Below are 21,748 nucleotides of genomic sequence, written 5' to 3'. Positions count from 1 at the left end.
TTCCAACACAAAATAGTTAAACTGTGCTTATGGCAACTGAAAAAAATACTGACATGCGCAACTCTTTCTGTCTTCTTCCTGCCAGGCAGAAGCAGGCATGCCTGTTCAGGAGCAGAGGCAGTCCTGATCCCCGAGGGTGGGTATCCTGGTGTCACCGTGGCACTTCATGCAGTGACATGTAATATGTTAGCCAGGGCTAGGGAAGGATCTTCCCGTCATCTTCGCTCCTCCTCCTCATGTTGGGTAGTTGGTACGTGGAGGATGGTCGTGTCTGAGATTCTGTTTCCAGCTCAAAGCTTGCTCTTGGCAACTGTAGCAGAGCCTGCAGCTCTAGGTAATATGTAATCAGTAATTTCCCTTGTATGAGGAGATGATTTATTCCTAGAAGTATAAGTAAAGATGTCTGCTTTGTTCTGATTTTTTTTTTCCTGGCCTTTGTTATATTTGGAGTTTCTCCAGAGAGCTTAGCTTTTTATCTAGGCACAATTCTATGTGTAATATCAAGCTCTGTGTAGCAAAGCTGACACATCTACGTGATAATGCCAGCATTCATGTGAGCGTATTTTTAGTGCCCTTTGAGGGGGGGAGAGGGGGGTCTGCCTATACTGGATTTTGATTCTTGCTGTGTTTAGTGATTTCTGGTACACTGTTGGGTCTATGCAGCATGTTTAAGAAATCTTATAGAGGAATGTGCTTAATAGGAAATAAGAGCTTCCCCTTCAGTTCTTCCTTCTGCACACATCGCAAACAGGAGAATTTTTCTTTAGTCTTAATGAAGCATTTGACTTCTATAATCTGAGGAAAAAAATGAGAGTAGATAAAATATCCTCTGAAAATACTTCAATGAGTTATTTTCTGTAGATCTTGCTTTAACCTTGGTGTAAGTGGATCGCAGTTACTCAGAGTGGTTCCTTAGTGGGATGGGCAAAGCCACTGTGGGAATTTAATCTCACCTGCCCTTCCCACTTTGGGATACTCGTGGACAGGCATGGTGTGATTTAGAGGGGATGGGGGGCTCGTTTGACTAGAACTCCCTGAAAAGAAGCCCTAAACGCTCAGTTGTTCTCATACTTGGTAACCACATCTTCCGAGCGATCTCTGCTGACCTGTGCCTGCCTGTTCTCATCTTTCTGTGTGGTGGTGTCTGAAATCCTGCAAAAAAGCCCCAAACTTTGCAGCTGAAGTAGTTTCCTTGACATTTCTTTTGACGTGTCTGTATTTTGTTACAAAGAATATGTTCTAGGTTAATGCTTAATGGCGAGTACTGTGGCTTGCCCCAGTTTTGTACAGGTATATCAAAGCTTGAGGTGTTTTTAAGCTGACTTGGGAGCCCTAAATGCAGGATTGCAAAAAAAGTCTGAAGTGCCCCAGTACTTCAAAGCACATCGTACAGCAGTTCAGCCCAGGGGGAATGTAAATACTTCCAGTTTGAGAAATAACCATAAAAAACTGGGTGTGGCTTTTAACACCAGCACTAAATCTTGTGTTATTTCTTCATCCAAGCAGAAGGATGAAGAAGTATCAAGTTTGAAGGATTGTCCTATTTTGAGTCTATTTTTGGATTTTGAATTCCTTCATTACTCAAGAAGCTTTAAAAAAAGTTCCGTGAGGGAAGGTCTAAAATTGTCACTTTTTGGTGAAATAAATATTGTACTCTACTAAAGGAACACTTTTTTTATAGACCTCTTTTCCATCATATTTCATACCTGCAGAACCTGTGTCTCCTTTGACATGAAGTGATACACAGTGGCCGTGATTAGAGCCCAATTCTGTTTGTGGTTTGGCTGTATCCATAAAGTACAATATTTTTGTGTGTTTGCTTGTAACAATCCTTGTGGCTGAAAAGGTGTAGACTGCTATGTAATAAAAATGGGGAATCCTCTCAAATATAAAACTTTCTAGACATCTGCATGCTTGTTTCTTTTTTTCCTCTGCAGGCTGTTGTGTCTGTTCAGTGATTGGAATGGTTCTAAAGGTCTGCTGATGCAGAAGTGTGCTCACATCAAAGCCAGCATTTCTCAGACAAATACTAATTTCTGACATGGCTTAGACTTTGCAGGGCTACATAGATCTTAACTTGAGCAACAGTATGTATAGATAAATTTTAGAGACTTTGCCAGCTTTATTTGACTCGTGTTCTCATGAATTCTTGCATTTCTGCATTTTTTCGACCAACACATAGTGAACAAGGAAGTTCATTTGATCCGTTATGGCAATCATGCCAGGAAGAGGCTGAAGTATTTTATTGCTGTATTTTTTAAAATACTGTTAGTGGCATTTGTGTGCTGTTAAGACCCGATGGTCATCTAGGTTTGTGGATAAATTGTCTTAATTTCTGATTTTTTAGTTTTGACCTGTTAGAGCTGGTGTTCTGAAATAGTTAAAAGAACTATTCAGTACATTTGTTGGAAGGCACACAGGCTTTGAATTTGTCATCTAAAAACTGTACTAATTGGAGGAAAAAGAAAGGGTTGTTAGGTGAGAGTCATTGACCTGAGTGTTTAGTTAGGTACAGGACCATTTTGTTAAAATTCTTCTAGTGTAAGACTACAAATACTGTGAGTTTGTCTTAGGTGTTGAAGTAGTACAGTGTGCTAAGGAGAAAATAAATAGGGTGGATGTCTGGTCTGGAGTGTCCCGAGGAGATGGCGTGAGGCTTGGTCGGCTTTAAGGAGATTCAGCCTGTGAAGTCGAAAAACAGTTAAATTGGATAAACGTGGGAGAAAATAGTGACTCTGTAAAACAAGTTGTCCGCTGTTAGGAAACCTTTGTTACAATACACGATGTAGCACCGGTGCTGTGAGTACCAGGTTTAGCTGAAAGGTGTACAGTTTTGCAAATAATGTGAATGCATGAAACTTTTCGTTTTAAGAGTGTAATAAGTTATGTTCCAGGAAGTGGTGTGACATTGATCGAATGCCAGAGTAGTTAACGTGTGTGATTATCTTTCTTTGCTTGCAGTGAAGGTGAACGACCAAGCCAAAATGAAAAAAGAAAAGAGAAAAGTGTCAAAAGAGGAGGAAATCGCTTTGAGCCATATGCTAATCCTGCTAAAAGATACCGAGCTTTTATTACAAATATTCCGTTTGATGTGAAGTGGCAGTCTCTGAAAGACCTGGTCAAAGAGAAAGGTAATGTACAACTCAGGTGGCCAAGTGATGTCTGTCATCTTACTCGTGGCTGACTTTGTTTGTAAACGTAGGAGTTGAAGTTCTGGGTGGACTTAGTGACATGAGTTTTGTAAAAGGTGTGCTCAAAGCCTTTTTGGGTGTTGCACAACATCCGCTCCCTGGCAGCCTTCCAGCTGGATAGTTCTTTGTAGGCATGTTGGCGTATAGCTAATGGTGCTTCATTGGAGATTTAAGAGTATTTTTCTTATGGGGAAAAAATGAGTCTGTTTTCAGAATTTGGCCTTGACAGGCAACAGAACTTTCTGAAGCATTTTAATGTCTTTTGGGTAATAAAGATAGTTAGTTATTGCTGATTTGGTGTGTGTATATATAGCTGTGTCCCCAAATGTCATAGTGATTTGTGCTTAGGTAAAGATCCATACTGCCATTTGATAGCAGTAAAATGTATTTAAGGGTGACCTGCAAAAAAGAAAAATTAGGTTTGTGCTTTGGCATGTGCTGCAACACAGGGCTTTGGAAATCATGGTCATGGTGTTTCCCTCTCCTCCACTTCTATTGAACTGCTCCATGGGGATGGGAGCCACCTTTAGTTTCTTGACCTTGGTGTCTTCATCTTGTGAAGAAGATGAAGAAATTGAGCTGACTTCTCTCAGGTGGTGACAAGTCTAAACATAGTGTTACTTTCAGTTGATGCACTACTTACGAGTTTTCAAGTCGCCTTGGACATGCAGCGGAGTGGCAAGAAAATACTTGGCTTCTCCATTGTTAAAATGTCTCAAAACAAGTTACAAGTAACTAATACAACCATTCCTCTTGTGGGTCACTTCTAAAATACATAGTATCAGTCATAAATGTCTCAAAATAGTGATCAGTGTTCACTTGTGTTTGAACTAGGTAAGGAATTAAAGTTAATGTAGGTGTGGCCTAATGAATCGGAAAACAAATTTCCAAAGGGTTTTAAAATGTTTGTCTTTGGAGGAAAAATGGAACTGAGTTAACTTCAGGACTATAAGCCCTGGGAAGCTTCCGTAACTAGAGGCTGTGAAACGTTGATGTTTGGGATTCAGCAGTGGTTTTGTGTAATACGAAGACTTACAGTCTCAAAGACTGCTCTAACAGGTCCTAATTATGAATGGTCCCTTGCCTTAACGACGCTTTCACTTTGCTACACGAGATCCATTGGTTAATAGGAGTGTCTGTATGTGTAGATGTCTAATTTTAAGTACTGTGTTGAATTCCGTTCCAAGTGTCTTGTGGTTTCTCTCCAGTTCACGTGGATGGAAAAGTCCGGTGTGAGATTGTTTCCTGCCTTGCTGTTCAGCTGCTCATCCCAGCAGATACTCCTAGGGGAACGTTGAAACCTCTTCATTCTGTCTGCAGGGCTTGTTATGCTAAACATTGAGAAGCATTTTGTTCTTGGTTTTTGGGACTGCTTGTTAAAATACAGCAGTTTAGATTTGCTGCGTAGTTGCGAGTTCATTCGAATTAGTCATTGACTTCTACCAAATTGGTGCTCTGGTGCTGTGCTTGAATTCGCTCAATCGGTACTTCTTGCTACAAGGCATAGTAGTTCCAAGAACCAGGAATGTGACCGTGGAAAAACTGAACAGTTAGAATTCTTGGTTTGTAAGTGTAAGAATTACAGGCCAACCGCTCAAGGTTTTGGGAGCACGTGAAACGGATTTGGACATAAAGATTAAATATAGGTGTTTCATGACTGCTCCATCGCTCCGCAGTCGTGACAACTTAAGCTGTTAGCAGCGATGGCAGAGCAGGTTGCTGAACGTAGGAGGAGTTCCCCTCAATCGGCTGGTTTGCGTCAGTAAGTATGGGTTAGGTGACACGAGCTTGGAGGTCTGCTCGTATTTCTGCAACCTGGTTTCTTCAGATGCGTACATCTGAAGTCTTCTAAAGGTGACATCTGTCTCAAGAGTAATGTCTTGGTTCAGTCATTCCAGCGTATTTGTTGGTGAAACTCAATTACAGGTATGCAGTATGATGTAGTTATTAACGAAATTAAAAAATGTTCTTGTTTGAAACTCCCTTGTATTGACTGACAAACATGAGCTTCTACTAAACTGACATAATCAGCTTTGATAATTGGCAATTGGTGAATGGCGGCAGGAGAAGAATGAGGCAGCAGTTCTTCAGTATGTAAGTGGAGTCTAAATGTAACCATGATTGGATGCTAAATCGCTGTCTTGATCTGTCCCCCAGCAAATGGCTCTGTCTTAGGGAGAAAAATGGTAACGCTTCATGGCAGGTGGCATCAGTGATAAAAAAGAACTTGTATTGGAATTTGAGATATTCACTGGTTCCTTTAGGAAATACAGAATTTTGTATTTTTAATTCTTTTTCCTGAGCAGAGTAGCAAAATGGCATACAACACAAGGAGAAAGATTAGCTGTAAAATGAGGCAATAATTATGGTCTGCTCTCTTGTAAAGCTGAGAGCAGTTGCAGTCAAGGCCACACTCATGTCATGTTCAAAGACTCCAGGACACCCAGAGACTGCATTGCCATGGCTGTACCTACGTTTACGTAGCGTGGAGCAGGCATGCTTACCTCTTCAAAGCAAGACCTGGCTGTGTGAACTGGTGTGAGGAAAAGAAGCACCAAAGCTTTCCCAGTTTAAACTTTCTATGAAGAAGAGCAGCTGCTAAACTTCATGTGTTGCCTTCTTTCTTGCTCTGTCTCCAGAAATTTTTGGAAGCTTTGTGGCCTCCTAAAGCTGTAACTCGTGCCCTCTTGCTATTGTGGAACTCGATGATCTTTAAAGTCCCTTCCAACCTAACCCATTCCAAGATTCTACAATTCAATCCCAAATATCAGTTGGGCACTTTAGTTACTTTGATGCTGACAGCTGTTACTGGAAAGTCCCTGGGTTTCAGTGCCTGTGATTCTGTCGCAGTGTGTTTGCAGACTGAAGTTTTAGGTGTACAAAGAGAAGACGATGAATAAGCAATGTGGAAGTGCTGTTCCACATTTGACTGGTTCCCCCTTACTTTCAGTAGATGGGCTAATGGGTTGCTCTGTTTTCACTGACCATCTTTTCAAGGAGGCTCTGTGCTTCAGTGGATACAAGCTTTTTCACTTCATATTTCCTCCCTTAGCTGTTAGAGCCAAAATGATCAATTTTTTTTCTGGGTTCTCTCATGGAAAAGTGAGATTACAAAAACCCTACTGTGAAAGAATAACTTGCAAATTCTTCTCTGTCTCAGTTTTTCTTCTCCCCTTTTAACCAGAGCTTTGTACACATATAAAGTGTTGTTTTTTTTTCTCTCTCCCCAGCCCCAGCTGCCCACATAACTTTTTAGAGGTTGCCTGTCGAGAGCTTTAAACTTTGTAAATGAAGGAGGAGCTGTGACCAATTCTGAATTGCCTCATGTTAAAAGCATTTGCCTTTTGATAGCAGAGTCCTTCTGAATCAGTTACATTGCTTGTAATTCTTTACTTCAGAAGATGATGGGACATCTATGTAGTTTTGATAATGTCTTGAGAGGCTTCCTTCTCTGTTTAGTATTTACTTTTGACCCTGTAGGCTGAAGAAATTACCATGCTCTAAAGCATTTACCCCTTTTGCAGTGTCTGTGCTTCTCCTCATGCTGGGGCTTGCCTCTCTGCACCTTTCATGCCTTTCAGTGCTTCTTGGTTTGTCGCTGACTATTAGAATCATATTGCCCAACTTTAGAATCTGCTAAGTTGACATCCATGTCTAGGCTTGTTATCCTAGTTACTTCCCAGATGTGTCTTTAGGGCTGGGTGAATCCGTCTGAGCCATGCCTCAAGTCACCATATGGACACACTTACCTGAGCTTCCTGAGCAGCCATCGGAGAATATCTGAATGCTGGCGGGCCAACCTGGCTTGAACATCTTAATTTTCCATGTAGATGAACTTCTTTGGGAAGTGGATATAAAGTTTGAGGGGAAAAAAGAGCAACGACTAATGATAAGTAATACTGGAGATTCCTTTGGTTTGTATTTTTAGTTATTGCAACGATTTCTGCTTCAATCCCTTGTATTAGGAAACACAGTTTCTGAAATTTCTTACGAGTGAAGTTTAAAAAAATAAATAAATCTGTCGTCTGCTCTAAGTTAACACTTAAAGACACCATGGGGAACATGTTCCTTAATTATCCTTCCATTGACGTAGAGCTAGCGCTTTCCACAAATTTTATCTCCCTTTGGAGGCTGGTCTGGTAATAAACTCAAGTTCCTTAAGTACCAAGCTCTCATGCTTGAATGAAATGTCTTCAATTGTGGATGTAGGATACGTTTCCTGAAAAAAGCCAGCTGTTCTCTAGGATCACTGTGCGTTTCTTTTGCCCTCTGAAGCAGGTTTAGCACGTGGATATCTGCTGTTGGTACTTTTCCATGGCTCAGTTGCCTGTGCGCTGTCGTAGGCTGCCCTTGTCTGCTATTGCTGCTTTATCCCCTCTGCCTGATATACTGTAGTTTGGGAACTAGAAAAAAGCCAAATAAAATGTCACCCAGCATTGGTTGTTTAAAGAAAAGTTTCCTTTGCCAGCCTCAAACAGTAGTCTCCTGGGAGAAGTGTCACGTGGAATCGTTCTACATGTTTTCAAGTGAAAAAATGCATTTTTATTGCAGTTGTTCTGTACTCTGGACTTGGTGTCTTGGATGCTGAGCTGTTACGCTATTTGTGTCGTTTCCCTTCCCCCTGCTTTTTTTTTTTTTTTTATTTAGGCTATTCAGGAAGTTCAGATGTCCTTTGAAGGAAAACAGCTACTTCAAGATGTATATTTGGTTTTTAATAGAGGTGTCTGTAGGGCTTGAATGTGAAGCACTGAGTAAAATTGGCACATACTAGATTTTCCAAGTGACAAACAATTGCTGCTGTGATAGACTCCTGGAAATCTTGTGGTTCAGAGGTCAGAGATTGGTTAAAAGAGTAAATGTTAAATCATATTTAATATGTTCAAACTTGGCAAACTTCCTTGGAAGTCTTTGTGTGGATCTGAAGTAAGAATTGTAGCTGAATTCGGCTGGTGGTTGGGAGAGGAGAGCCCTCAATCCAGGGGCTCAGTAGTGTTATTGGGAGCAAAGTCAGAGAGTTCTAACCTGTGACTTCTGGCCTCTGTGAAATGGAGTGGTTTTGTATCATAGGCAATTGGGAATTTGTTAATTGTTGAATCACATCTGCATTCTTGATAAAAGTGTGGTAGGACTCTGGCTGCTGCTGTTGAGATGGATGGCTTCAGAACATTTTGGTAATATGGGTGGTAATTGAATGTTCCGATCTGCCCTGTCCCTTTCAAAGGGACGTGCTTGTTAGCCTCTACCAGTCTCAAATGTTGTCCTCAAAAATATGAATGGATCAGAGTCTGTTTGGTCTGTCTAGCTACCGGTTCTTTGACTGGAATGCTGGTTGCTGAATTATATTTTAAAATAAGAAATGGAGATTTTAAAAAGTAGTGATTTCATTAAGCATTCCTTTTCTTCTAGCTTCAAGAGAGACCTTTCAGGATGTTTGTTTTGCACAGTGACACTAGGTGTCCTGTGAGAGGTCAGGCTGGACACCTCCTCCTCTCTCTGTCCCTTGCTAAGAGGTAGATCCTTGCTTGTGAGGCTCCGGTTCCTTGCTCAAAGTACGACATCAGTATTCAGACTGGGTCCTGGTTTCCCCCAAAGACTGCTTTCCACCTCACAGACAACACAACCTGGAGTCCTCCTGTCTTAAACTTAAAAACTAGGACTTCTGAAACCAGAAAGAAAAAGTCAAAAATGTTTTCTTCGGTGATTCTTCTGTATGCCAGTCACTTCAAAGGCAGCAGCCATTTCGGTAGTTGTATTCTGGAGGCACACGATATGGTTATGTGGTCATAAAAAGGCAATCCGAATCTTGTGAGGAAAGGTGCAGATGTAGTTTTCCAGTGTGTCTTGCCTTTTGCCTTTTTTGTAGACTATTTTGTCTTCAGAGCAAACACAGCAGACTTTAATACTACTCACTGAAGCTAAAAAATGGACATTGATTTTATTGGGGCTTAATAGAAGGCTAAAACACTGCTGAAATAAATAGCAGGCAGTTAATGATGTCTTGGTTCAGTCCGACTCCCTTTTTTGGAAGTTTATCTTTAAATCCAGAGAAAAGCAAATAACTGTTCAAGTTCTGGACTGTGGAGAGAAGACTGCATGCTGTGTGAAGTGGAGGAAACTTGTTCTTGCAGACTTTCCCATGGATTTGGATTGCCTCAAGTAACGAGTGGGTACTAAAGATCAAGGAAACTGATGATGTGGAAATAGCTGGCTTTCGAAGTGGAGGAAAATCAAGAACATGTTTGACTGTTTTAAGACTTTACTGCATACCTGTAATTGTCCAGTTTTGTGGTCTAGAGAACATGGAGTGTTTCTGGGCTTGCTTATAAGGCAGAGGCTCCATACACGGTTGTTGATTGTTCTAAATTCCCATTGTTTTCTTGGCTTTTCTCCCTTGGTATATGTGTCGTCTGGAATCTGATTTGTAGTTGGTGAGGTAACATACGTGGAGCTCTTAATGGACGCTGAAGGAAAGTCAAGGGTAAGTGTTTGAGAGATTTCTTCTGTGGATTTTCTACATGACAAATGTAACTGTATGGTGGCGTGGAACGAAACGAAGTCAGGAAGGTAGAGACAGGAAGGTAAAGAGTGTGTATGTTTAGTGGCTATAACATAGGATTGCTTAAAGCTTCTTTTGGGGTGGGGAGGAGGTGGGATGGGGCCTCGTAAGCAGCGTTAGGGTGGTTTTCCACTGTGTTCAGTTGGCGTTGGCTGTTTGAATGACCCCTGGACCCTAGCAGTACGTATAGTGGTATGGAATATTAAAGTAATACTTGCGTTTTGGAAAACGTCACTGTAGCGGTTTGCTGAATTTGTAAGGCCAGTGTGCAAAAGCAGGTTCTGTAAACTACACTTCCTGTGCCAGTCAACAGAATTCAATTCCTAAATGTAAATGTATATTGCCTTCTATAGGTACTTAGGTCCTTTAGTCCAGCAACAGTATCTTACAAGGATAAAAATAGTAGGAGCACACTTTACTGAAGGATACGGATTTAGGGTGAGAGTATGGCAAGGGTTTCGCTGTATGCCAGAGAAGAGCAGGTCACGTGAAGCGTGTGGTATTTTTCTTGGAGAATCGGGACTTAGTTCTGCTTCTTACAACTTCAGAAACTACAGTTTAATCCTGTTAACGCATAAGAAATTATATTTTATGGAATTCAAGTATTGAAGGTTTTATTGGGTAAGATTACACTTATTTTTGCTATTAGGGCTAATGAATGTGATTTGACTTAAAAAAAAAAAAGGTGTTTAGTGTATTTGTGCTTTTACTGACTTTATTTCTTCTTTCTTCCCTCCTTTCCTCCCTGATATTCGCCTGTGAAATCATCTCATCAGGGATGCGCGTAAGTTCACTTCTGAATTTATAGCAAGAAATGAGGAAACTCTTAAAAAATAAGCAATGTTCTTAGATGTCTTGTGTCCCCACAGTGTTGTTGAATTCAAGATGGAAGAAAGCATGAAAAAGGCTGCAGAGGTTTTGAACAAGCATAGTCTTGGTGGAAGACCATTGAAAGTGAAAGAAGTAAGACGTGCATCTGTTCTTTCAGTATGTTGAATTTGAAGGTGAAGGGGTAGTTCTTAGTCAAACATTTATGGCTGACTCATTTGCAGATAAGAATAATTGATAGGACTCATCAAACAGGATCAGAAAAAAAAAAAGACAGTCAACCTTTTTTTACCATCAGCATGTTCTGCTGACCTTGAGTTTGAACGCGGTTATTGAGACTAAACTTGATTTAAAGAGTAGGTGCTGATGGTAGCAGTGCAGAGCTCTGACGAAGCAGGAGTTTGGATTTTACCTGCAGGTATACTTTCTGATGTAGTGATTTGAAGAAGAAACCTGTGTAAGTCTTGTTTGTTCTTGACTGCCTTCTCTTTTAATTCTGTATCATAATGAATGTATTCTACAAACATTCTGTAGAATAACCTGGTTTCTAAAACACTTCAAAGATTTATTTCCATTTTAATGGCTTTGCTCTTGTATGACGTGCTCAACTGTACCATAATTCTTAACCATCGATAAGTTTAAAGTTTTATGCCAGGAGTTTGGAACCTGTAGCTGCACTGAAACTTTGATTAAACAAAAATAAAAAGCGAATTACTTCAGTGCTAGCATTGCTTGGCCTTAGGGTACGTGAGCTATCTTCTCAGCCAAGCAGGCTTCATGTTCTTTCATGCCCTGCCCACTCAGGGGTGGGAAGTGAAAGATGTCTGCATGAGTATGCGATGGAGGATGTGTGCAGGAGGTCTGCCCTTAGCAACCTGCTGCTTGCTGTAGTCTGAGGAGCGTTTGGGAAGAACAATGGGGACAGCAAGTGGCAGATTTTGTAAGCAGAGTAATAAATTCTGGGGGCAGCAGCCTGCTTCTGGGCGCAAGCCATCTTCTGGTGCTGTTGACCTCTTGCTACCCTTTAAAGGAAGGAAGAGGTGAAGTGGAAGGTTAGAAAAACAGAGCTGCACCTGGAAGTCATCAGGCACTGACATCTCTAAGGGACCTTGGAAGAAAAAGCCATTGAGTGGGCCATCACTGGGTCACTTTTCCTGTTAACGATACACCACTGGAAGCCAGCTGCCCTTTGGTGTCGGTCCTTGAGAAGAGGTGGTTGTAATTTGCCCAACTCTTCACAAAACCGTTGTCATACTGGAATATTGCAGTCTGTATTAGCGATATGACGGACTTGAGCACCCCAAGCGCCCCAGTCAGACTGTGAGATGAATTCGGTTATTGGGGATGACCACTGGAGTCAGTTTTGCGAGCCCTCATTGGCTGTCTCACTGCTGAGGAGCATGAAAGGCCTTCAAGTGACACAATAAAAATTTGCGGCAGAATAGATGAAGCTCTTTGCCTGATCAGAATGCTTTAGTTTGTATGACAACCACACTTGGCTTTCTGTTGGAGCTAATCTGGTTTTAAGCAATACCTTATTTTAACAGTGAAATAGGAAATTTAAATTGAGAAGTGACTTGCATTCACTTTAATGTGTTCTCCACCTCAGACTACTGATTTTCTGTAGCTGAATTAATCACTTGAAAGCTATCCTTTCTCCTGTTTTCAAAACATGCTATTGTTTAGTCTTAAAATTCAGATCAAGATTCAAATTAACTCAAATAGCTTTTATTTTTAAAGCATCTATATTTCTGACTAATTAATTCTATTTGACATTTCACTTTGTTCAGCAGTCTCGCAGTGCTGGTGCATTTTGCTCACTGAATACAGTGTGATCTTTCCAACCTAAAGTGACAAAGTTCACCTTGTATTGTGAAGGTGCTTACCTTCACTTTCAGTATCAAGTGACAATAATTAATCTTATTTGCTTCCTTGAATTCTTCATCCTATACTTCATGTTCTCTAGCATGTCCTAAAATCATGAGATTATCTAGCAACAGGGGGATATATTAAAAAGTTTTTTTGGGTTGGAAAGCTTGTATGTGCGTGTGGGGGGAAGGTGTTGCCCACACCAATCTTTTTGAAATTTTACACACTTGTATCCTGTAAAGAAGTCCAAGTGCAAAGTTGTTGCGTTGCTTTGAAGATGCCAAGAGTTAGTTGGCGTTTGTCTTCCAAAACCTCTCCAGTGCCATTCGGGGTTTATCAGTTTTTGGAACGGATGTAACTGTGAGGTTTATTGTAGGTATTGAATAATAGATAAACACTTTCAGAATTGGGGAAATGCATGAGTAGGATTAACGTGATCACTTGAGGGGTGCTGGCAAATATTTGTTAAAAGAAAATAAATTGGTGGATGGCAATGATATGTGAAGTAGTGGGCTCAAGATCTATAGGAAGCAGATAGCCCTGTATGAAGGAAAACTCCTTCTTTTGACTGTTTTAGTCATGCCACTAAATCCCCCCACATTTGGGAATACAGAGCATGTTGTTTCTGTTTTTGCAGGATCCTGATGGGGAGCATGCCAGGAGAGCAATGCAGAAGGTCATGGCAGCTGGCGGGATGGGTATTGGTCCAGGCCCGGGCGGCCCCGGCATGATCAATATCCCGCCCAGTATCCTCAACAATCCCAACATACCCAATGAGATCATCCACGCCTTGCAGGCAGGGAGGCTTGGGAGCACTGTCTTTGTTGCAAATGTAAGTGCTGTGTAATGCGTGAAGAGAGTATCTGGGTCTTAACTGACTTAAATCTAACGAATTAGAAGAAAAGCCTTAGACTTTCAGCTCTGTTCCAGTAGAACGGAGTCGTAGCTTACTCTGTGGCCAGTCTTGTTGATTCTCTGTGCTAGTGAAGTTGGAAACTAAGATGCATCCTGTATGTTACATGTTATATGTCTGCTAATTTGTGTTTTTGAACAAAGCCAAGAATATTGCATTGCTCTCTGTAGCATTCTTTACACTATTTCAGTTGTATCCTAACTCTGTGAAAACGCTTTGTTTCTTAAGATTGCTGATATTGGGAATGGAAATGTAAGAACACTAAAGCTGGTTTTTGATGGCAATCTTTCTCATGCTTCCAATATCACTTGTCTTTCAGTTGGATTACAAGGTTGGTTGGAAGAAACTGAAAGAAGTATTCAGCATGGCTGGTGTTGTGGTGCGGGCAGACATTCTAGAAGATAAAGATGGCAAAAGTCGTGGGATCGGCACTGTCACTTTTGAGCAAGCTATAGAGGCTGTTCAGGCTATATGTATCCTTGAAGAGTACCTTGGTTAACAAAGCAGGATGAAAATATAAATTGTAGTATTACAAGTGAGGGTATCGCCATGTCAGAGAAAGTCGAGCCATTGTGGTGGACAGGAAATGTAAGGAAAACTGAAAAAGAGAAAGTCCATCTTGAAATAATTTGTGCTGTTTGCTCAGAATCATTAGCAGAGTATATTCTGTTTCCCACGAGGATATATGTTTCTAGCCCAAATAGTAATTTTCTGTCTCTAGGTTGTTGGCTAGTATTAAAATGCAATTTGAGAGAAAAAATTTGCCTTTAAATTCCTGTGGTGGAGATAAGAGAGGAATGCACCAAATCCATTTGCAATGTAAGATGTCTTGACCTAGTGTGTTCCTCTGTTTCCTGTATCCTTAGACTCTGCAAGTGATGGTTTGCTCCACAGCAATCTACAAAAACCAAACAACAACAGAGTGCAGACACTCCTGTGTGCACGGCCCCTCAACTTGGGGCTAGAGTGTGGAAAGGAGGAAAATACTTCCCTCTTTCCCCTCCCAAAGTTCCTCTTTCTAGTTGAATGTTAATTCAATTCTGCATGTGCACCTAAGAAGTTAAGCCTTGTGGGAGCAAGACATGATTCACTAGAGTGAATTTGTTGATTTGGAAATGTCGAGAACTTTGGCGTGTTTTCTCCTGTTTTAAATGGCCATACTGATGAAACATTTCAACGCCTAGGCTGGTTTGGAGGCATATTTTGAGTGATCTCTTAATGAATTTAATCGTAACCAGAAGAGTAGTTTTAACTCATGTTTTAATTTTAAAAAGCCATTCTTGGAATATTCAGTTATTTGGATTTCAAAGCTTTTTAGTTTTGGAGAAGGCAGAAAGATTTTTGGTTATCTATGAATGATAGCTTAAGAAGTGCCCTGGCGAGGTGTGGGTTTTTGACTGGGTGTTCATACTCTGCGTCAGCGCTTAAAGCTTTAAGATTTTCTGTGGTTCTAGCACTTGAACAATGATCCTTAATGAAACAATAGCCATGTTTAATGGGCAGCTGCTGTTCGACAGACCGATGCATGTAAAAATGGTAAGTACATCCCGATTCTTACTGCTTTTTGAACTGGTCGTTGTGCTCCTGATTTTGGATGATGTGTGGTTTCAAGGTTGGGTCAAAATACAGGGGGGGAGATGGGTGACTTGCCTAATTCCTAGTGATGTCAGCTCATGCCGTCGGGGAAGGTTAATTCTGATTATTTTGCTAAAAGACAATCATAAGTCCAGTGAAGATTGCTTTAGCTTTAAGTGTCTGTGTTTAAGCCAAGAAATAATTTCTTACTTTTCTCACAAACTTCCATGTATTGAATTGTGTTTAGGACGAACGAGCCTTTCCCAAAGGAGATTTCTTTCCTCCAGAGCGACCCCAACAACTACCTCGTAAGTATCTCCTGCATGACTGAACATGTTGGTTTTTATTTTACTGTCCAGCAACTGCGGCCCAATCCCAGCCCCAGTAAGACTGATTCAAACTTTGGAAACTGGAACCCAAACGGTCTGAACAATATAAGAGGGGGAAATAGTGAAGAAGAGCTGCTCAGTCTTGCCTTTTTCTTTGGATACTTCTTTCAGCTCATAGCTAGAAGCTTGTCTTAAAACAGTATCCCGTTCATGTTCTCAAGGCTTCCAGATCTCTTAATTGCAATTCAGAGACCCCGATGCCTTGTAAAATTACTGTTTACAGCAGGATTTAATGGAAACTTAATAATCAGTCAGTAGGGAAAAGTGTGGCTCCTTTTACGTGGCACTATTCTGGGTATCTGATTTTTTTTCCTTCAATTGAAAGGACTGAGCTGAGGACCTGAGAATCTTCCAGGTCTTCCAGAATCTTCCAGAATCCCTTAATTAGTTCAGTTTTCTGTGTATCTGTGGAAGCCTTATTCAGCAGCAGTTTAATTCATGGTTTTTATTGCTGCTTTGACTTTCTATAATGGTCTACTTCTTTTTCAAGAGAAAACCATTGGGTTCCAGTTTAATTATCTTTGTATAAAACTCAGCAAGTAGCAAATGAAGCCTGTTTCTTGGCCTTTACTGGGGCAGGGAAGGGGTATCTTGTGTTGGTTTAAAACAAGATTCAACACTTCTGTGTTTATTATGTTGAGCTGTAAATGAGGAGGTCGCTTTCTCGGAGAGAAAGAATGCCATTAAACTGTTGTTTGATAAAAGTGCAAGCAGAAAAACTCCTCCCTTCTGGTTAACTGTAAGGAAAATACGAGGGCTTTTTCTTCTTTCTTTGGACTGGGGAATCCTTGAATTCATTTGCGTACAGGAAGATTCAAAATTATGCCTGGGAATGATATATACTTTGTTTGCTCAGACAAGAGGCTGGCTGTGTGCTCTGAATTCTATAGGTGGCTATCATAACGATAGGTTAAACTTTGTGATTAAATTCTTACCTACAAGGGAAGAACCTTGGCAAAGGTGGAAATAAGCCATTTGTCAATCAAGGGTGATATTGTGCAAAGGTTAGAAGATCTTTATACTAAATTGCCCACTCTATTCTCCTTAGATTGCACAAAATAAGCAGTGTTCTAGCCAGTTATTTTTCAGGAGTCAGCTTAAAACCAACCAACCAAGCAAGTTTTCTCAGTAGTAAGATAGAAAATAGGTTATGAGGAAAAAAAAAGTTCAGATAGTTTTTAGTATATTTCAAGACACATCTACTTTGGATTTACTATACACTTTCATGCTTTAAGTACACACCCCAAAGTGGGAACACAGCAAGCTTTTTGGAGAATGGAAGTCAATTACTTAAGAATAAAACTTGCTGTTTTGTCAAACTATGGAAAGAAGGCTTTTTTGATATCTGAATATTTTCTTCAGATGGTCTTGGTGGTATTGGCATGGGATTAGGACCTGGAGGTCAACCTATTGATGCAAATCATTTAAACAAAGGCATGGGAATGGGCAACATGGGACCTGGAGGTAAGAAGATTACTCCTATGCTTTTGTTTCATGAGAGCTTTAAGCTATGTAGAAGGTAGATAGCTTTGTTTTGCCTACACAAAAAGTTGAAGTGTATTAGGAGTGTTAAAACCAAATGAGTTTTTGTTGAGCTTGATAATGAAAACTTGAATTTAACCAACTGCTCCATATTTTTTTTTTCCCACTGTGGTCAAGGCACAGCTCTCATTTTCTGACTCTTGAGCATGAGCAGCAGACACTGCAAAATACACACGAAACTTTTCAAACCATCTGTCACTTTGAACACTTAATTAGTGGGCTTGCAAATCTTTGTTTAGGACATGTTTAAATAGCACAAGTTTTTAAAGAGCCACCTAAAAAGTAGCACACATTCAGCTTTCAATTTATAAATGCCTATGGGTTTTTCCCCTTTGCTGCTTTATTTTCTGAGAAGGAATTTTGCAATCTACTCAGAGTTATGCCATGTAAGCTCTTCAGTCCAAGCAGTGGGTGTGTTGTATGGTTGTTATTTCTACAGCCAGCCTAATGGCTGAACTTTTGTAGAATGACATCTGCTATATAAAGCTTTCTCTTTTATTTTGAGGAATGGGAATGGAAGGCATGGGCTTTGGAATGAATAAAATGGGAGGTAAGCTGTGTTTTTTGACATGTATATAGCTTGGGCTTTGTGAACGATGTGTAAACTTAGCCATATATGTCTAGCAGGCATTTGAGTTCCTAGAAATTGTCACCAATATAATAACTCGTTCCTTTTTGAGTACTAATAAAACTTTTGTAGCTGTATGGGAAGGCTTACACCTCAGATACAACAAAAACCTTGGTCATGTCTTGTGACTTGTTAAAACTGCCCTGATTTAGGAGATACGGTGCTAGCAAATTCTGACCAAATCTGATGTTGTGAATGTTCTGTCAAAGTAGGTTATGTGGGTGAAGTGTAGTGTTAAGTTGAAATGCGTTGCTAAAGAATCTCTGCAAAATATTTTCTTTCAGGAATGGAAGGTCCTTTTGGCGCCATGGAAAACATCGGTCGCTTCCCAGCTGGAATGAACATGGGCAGGATGAGCGGTAGGCACTCGGGTTTTGTATATCCAACTCCTGACTGGTGTTTGGTGAAAGCGTGACGCTGGAGAGACTTTCTAGACTGGTCTCAAGACCAGTCTTTTGGTTTTTTTATGGTCTCAATAAGACATGATAAAATGATCAGGAGAACATAATAAAAAAACTTGCCTTGCTGTTAATCTTTAGAAATTATGCTTGTACTAAAACGTTCTATCAGGAGTCATTGAGACACCCTGAAGAACATGTCAACCTTAAATTTTTTCAGAGATGGATCGTGCCATGGGTGGAGGATTTGAAAGAGAGTTTGGAAGAAATGAAATGGGAATGTCTCGTAGTTTTGGAGAGACCTTGGAGAGAGGAATAGGTAAGTACACCAAGCTGAGTACTTTATTACCCGCTTCTCGTAACTGAACTGTACATAAAAATTGTGTGTGTGTTTTGTTATAACAAAACAGACTATATTTAATCTGTATTTGCTGTAATAGTTTGGTTTTGATGGGACGACTCAGAGCTGTGCAGAAGGCAGATGGATACACTAGATCTGTGTGGCTGTGTAATGGAATTTCAGATGCGACAGGAAACCTGACAGTCTTAATACCTTAAATCAGGGAATTTGCTTTCTTGGAGCTCTGGCTCTGAGGCTTGGGCGAGCTTTTCTTGTAAAAGTCTCTCCCTGCCTTAGCAGAAGCAATTGTTGAGTTGTGTGGCAAGGACAATGTGATTTCAGTCCTCTTCCAAGCTGTGTTTGAACTGTAACTTCAGTTCCTAAATTACTGCTCTTGCTGTGTAATCCTCAGTGTCCTGCACAGGAGAGCCAGCAGCTCAGTTTATATTTAAAGTACTACTTTTGCCATCTGATCTTCTGCTAAGTTTGCATACGCCTTCAAAATTTTCTCCTTTGTTTTTTTTGCAAGGCTTTCCTTGTTTCTTTGTACAGAAGTTAAGCTCCTTAGTGAAGGGATAAACTTTTCTCTATCCTAACTATAGTACGTGGTGTGAGATGACCGCTCCCCTAAATCATGTGTAGTCATCGTGATGGTCTGTGTAATCAACACAATAAAATATTCTGAATTAAAATCTGCTTCATATTCTGCAGCAACAGAGCAGCAGTGTGCAGTCGCTTTTCTGAATGATGATAAAACTCAGAGCATTTCAGAAGTGTCATCATGTGTTAGGTTCGTTTGTCCCTGCGTGATTACTGATCCTCTGTGTGTTGTGTTGCAGGTGGTGGAAATGCCAGCATTCCTGGGATTGAGAGGATGGCACCTGGCATTGATCGTATGGGCTCGGGAATAGAAAGAATTCCTTCCGGGATGGGGCACGGGATGGAGAGAGTAGGGTCAGAAATAGACAGGATGGGTCTCGTTTTGGATCGTATGAGCTCCAACGTGGAGCGAATGGGTTCAGGAATCGACCGAATGGCCCCACTGGGGATAGATCACATTGCTCCTAACATCGAGAGGATGGGCCCAGCCATCGAGAGGATGGGTTCTGGCATAGAGAGGATGGGTTCTGGAATCGGCTTCGGTATCGAGAGAATGGGTGCTGCCATCGACCGCGTTGGCACCACGATGGACAGAATGGGCTCAGGCGTAGAGCGCATGGGTTCTGGCATGGAGAGAATGGGGATAGGGATGGAGCGCATGGTCCCTGCTGGAATGGGAACCGGAATGGGGCAGGTGATAGAGAGAATGCCGGCTGGTTTGGATCGCATAGGTGCTGCTCCTATGGAAAGAATAGGAATAGATCGTATGGGTGCTGCTGGCATGGAGAGAATGGGCTTGGAGCGCATTGGAGCCACTAACATGGAAAGAATGGGTCCTGCTATGGGCCAGGGCATGGGAGCAGGCATAGAGCGAATGGGACTTGCGATGGGAAGCAATTTTGAAAGAACAATGGACATGGAACGTGGAAACTTTGCAGGCAATTTTGCAGGCACCCTTGGAGGAACTGGAGGACCTGCAGCTGGGGTGGCCAGAAAAGCCTGTCAGATATTTGTGAGAAATGTGAGTAGCCTTCTTCCTTCCTCTCTCCTGCACAGATTATGAAATTAATTGGTACTGACATGTTGATCTTGTGTGTTTGGCTGATGTCAGAATATTTAATATTGGTTGCTGCCAAAGGTGGGGTTGGGAGGGCTTTTGTGGGTTGAAGCAGTTTCCTTAACAGAAGAGCTCTCAGCATCTGTAAATGAAGATGTGTTCAGCTCTTGCAGGATGGAAAACAGCTTTTGAAGAGCTGGCGGGGCTTGCAAGTTGTTCAGCAGATCCTCAGTAATGGTCTGTTCTTCTTTTTCACAGCTGCCTTTTGATTTTACATGGAAAATGCTGAAAGATAAATTTAATGAATGTGGTAAGTTGTTTTGTCACTGGTAATCTTCCCCAATTACTCTGAGAATTTAATGTGACTTCTAGCAGTACCTCCTGGCTGGATGTGTCCCTGACACTAGTATGTTAACTACAATTTCACTCAGATTTACTTGAAATAATAGATCTTTGTGCTGTGAGGATGTTCACCATCCCTGCTACAGTGTCTGGCCAGTTGATAACCCAGTTAACACATGATTTTTCGAAGCATTTGTTCCCTTCTCCATCTCAGGGGCTGGGTTTGTTTTGTGGATAGCCTCTTTGGGGTTGAAGAAAGAAGTTCTGAGAGCTCCTGAAAAAGCACCTGCAGAGATTCTTTATATCTAAATGAACATAGCAGTTTGGGAAAGCTGGCCTTGAAAAAAATAATATTAAAAAAATCTGAATTTGGCTACTGACTGAGGTGTGCTGTTCAGCTTTGGGGAGCTTTGTCACGGCAGCAGTTGCTGTGACCAGACCTTGTGCCGCAGTATCTTGTGCTGCTCATCTGGTGGCAAAACCAAATCCCAGCCTCAGCGGTTACGATGTGAAGTCTGTCGACCGGTTGGCCAGGGCTTGCTTGCGTGTGCTCTGCTCCATCCACCTACCGATGCTGGTGCTTCAGTGAGAATTGAAAGAACTAGTTTGAATTAATTAATCTTCAACCGAGAACACTTCTTTAAAACAATGACCTGGTAAAGTTTCAAAGTAGCTTCTAAAAGTCTGCTTTCTGTGGCTTAAGGTAGAAAACTCTGACTTGAGAGAATTCTGTGGTACCCGCCAGGTTAAACAAGACCCTTTCTCTCCTTTTGAAGGTCACGTGCTCTATGCTGATATCAAGATGGAGAACGGGAAGTCTAAAGGGTGCGGTGTGGTGAGATTTGAGTCCCCAGAAGTAGCCGAGCGAGCCTGCCGTATGATGAATGGGATACAGCTTCGCGGGAGGGAGATCGACGTGCGAATTGATAGAAACGCTTAAGTAGTTGCCTTTTTAACACTGATACCAGATTTTTGAATTTGTATTTTTCCTCGTTAACCATTTTAATTTGACTGGATGTAAAGGTGTTAAAACAATTCAGTTGCTTTCTGGAGTAATTTTAATTACTTTTTTAACAAATGGATTTCCATTTTACTGTTTTTTGCATTGAAACTGCAATGTGCACAATCTTTTTTTGTAGTTGTGGCATCTCGTTGACATTACAGATGTAAACAGTACGACTTTGATAATAAATGCAAGTTCAAGATTTCAGTCACAGCATCTGTTACTGGCAACACATCCTCTGCTTGCAAAACTCTCTGTAAACCCAGCTCAGTAAACTTAGAATTTGTATTCTCTTGTGAAGTGTCAAGAAAAAAATATTCCTCTTGGTTGTCAGTTTATAACAGTACGAATCGGTCTTTGTGCATTTGGCGTGTTTGTCTTCGGGGTACAGGGGGACTCCCCTTTCCTGATGCCCACTCTTAGCAAAAGGCCGGTAGCTTAATTTTTTTCCAGTGGCAGTACTGATTAAAAAAAAAAAATAAATAAGATTTTCTCTACCTTCAGTTGTGTCAGTGCC

General features: G+C 41.1%; 1 protein-coding gene across 2 annotated transcripts; it reads left to right on the top strand.

The window, feature by feature from the left end:
* The first annotated feature begins 2,965 nt into the window (after nucleotides 1-2,965).
* Nucleotides 2,966-21,438, top strand: HNRNPM (heterogeneous nuclear ribonucleoprotein M). 2 transcript variants are annotated; one of them, XM_010083271.1, is made up of 15 exons: nucleotides 2,966-3,131; nucleotides 9,617-9,669; nucleotides 10,524-10,531; nucleotides 10,617-10,710; nucleotides 13,082-13,276; nucleotides 13,677-13,830; nucleotides 14,844-14,893; nucleotides 15,180-15,240; nucleotides 16,684-16,785; nucleotides 17,369-17,413; nucleotides 17,776-17,850; nucleotides 18,110-18,208; nucleotides 19,069-19,850; nucleotides 20,145-20,196; nucleotides 21,005-21,438. In XM_010083271.1, the coding sequence occupies exons 2-15, from the start codon at nucleotides 9,646-9,648 to the stop codon at nucleotides 21,166-21,168; spliced, it is 1,905 nt and encodes a 634-aa protein (XP_010081573.1). In that variant the 5' UTR covers nucleotides 2,966-3,131; nucleotides 9,617-9,645; the 3' UTR covers nucleotides 21,169-21,438. The 2 variants fall into 2 exon arrangements, with proteins under 2 accessions (XP_010081573.1, XP_010081574.1); XM_010083272.1 differs by lacking the exon at nucleotides 16,684-16,785.
* The last annotated feature ends 310 nt before the right edge of the window (nucleotides 21,439-21,748 follow it).

The sequence above is a fragment of the Pterocles gutturalis genome, unplaced genomic scaffold (genome assembly GCF_000699245.1).
Source record: "Pterocles gutturalis isolate BGI_N339 unplaced genomic scaffold, ASM69924v1 scaffold30320, whole genome shotgun sequence".
Classification (NCBI taxonomy): Eukaryota; Metazoa; Chordata; class Aves; order Pterocliformes; family Pteroclidae; genus Pterocles; species Pterocles gutturalis.
This window is presented reverse-complemented; position numbering and strand designations above follow the sequence as displayed.